Genomic DNA, 226 nt, shown 5'->3' with positions numbered 1-226 from the left:
CCCCGCACACGGCCAGCAGATCCGGGGGGTGGAGCAGGCAGGGCTGGCGGGGGGCTGCCCCCCGTCCCGCCCCACCAGCGACATGAAGGCCATGCGCACCGTGGCCGTGCTCATCGGCTGCTTCACGGTCTCCTGGCTGCCCTTCTTCATCGCCAGCATCGCGCAAACCGTCTGTCCCGGCTGCTTCCACTACGGCGTCATCGAGAACTACCTCTGGCTGCTGGGG

The 226-nt window shown here is 69.5% G+C and overlaps 1 protein-coding gene across 1 annotated transcript in view; it reads left to right on the top strand.

Annotated features, from left to right (window-relative positions):
• The window catches only part of LOC104468450 (glucose-dependent insulinotropic receptor-like), a gene marked incomplete at both ends in the record, with an annotated part of 586 nt that extends 363 nt beyond the window's left edge, over nucleotides 1-223 (top strand). The window contains one exon of the mRNA XM_010082574.1: nucleotides 20-223. Coding sequence (XP_010080876.1) covers nucleotides 20-223 — 204 coding nt within the window. The remainder of the gene's footprint in view (nucleotides 1-19) is intronic.
• Nucleotides 224-226: the final 3 nt, after the last annotated feature.

The sequence above is a fragment of the Pterocles gutturalis genome, unplaced genomic scaffold (assembly GCF_000699245.1).
Source record: "Pterocles gutturalis isolate BGI_N339 unplaced genomic scaffold, ASM69924v1 scaffold44184, whole genome shotgun sequence".
In the NCBI taxonomy this organism is placed as follows: Eukaryota; Metazoa; Chordata; class Aves; order Pterocliformes; family Pteroclidae; genus Pterocles; species Pterocles gutturalis.
Note: the sequence above shows the minus strand (reverse complement) of the source record. Positions and strands in the feature narration are given on the sequence as shown.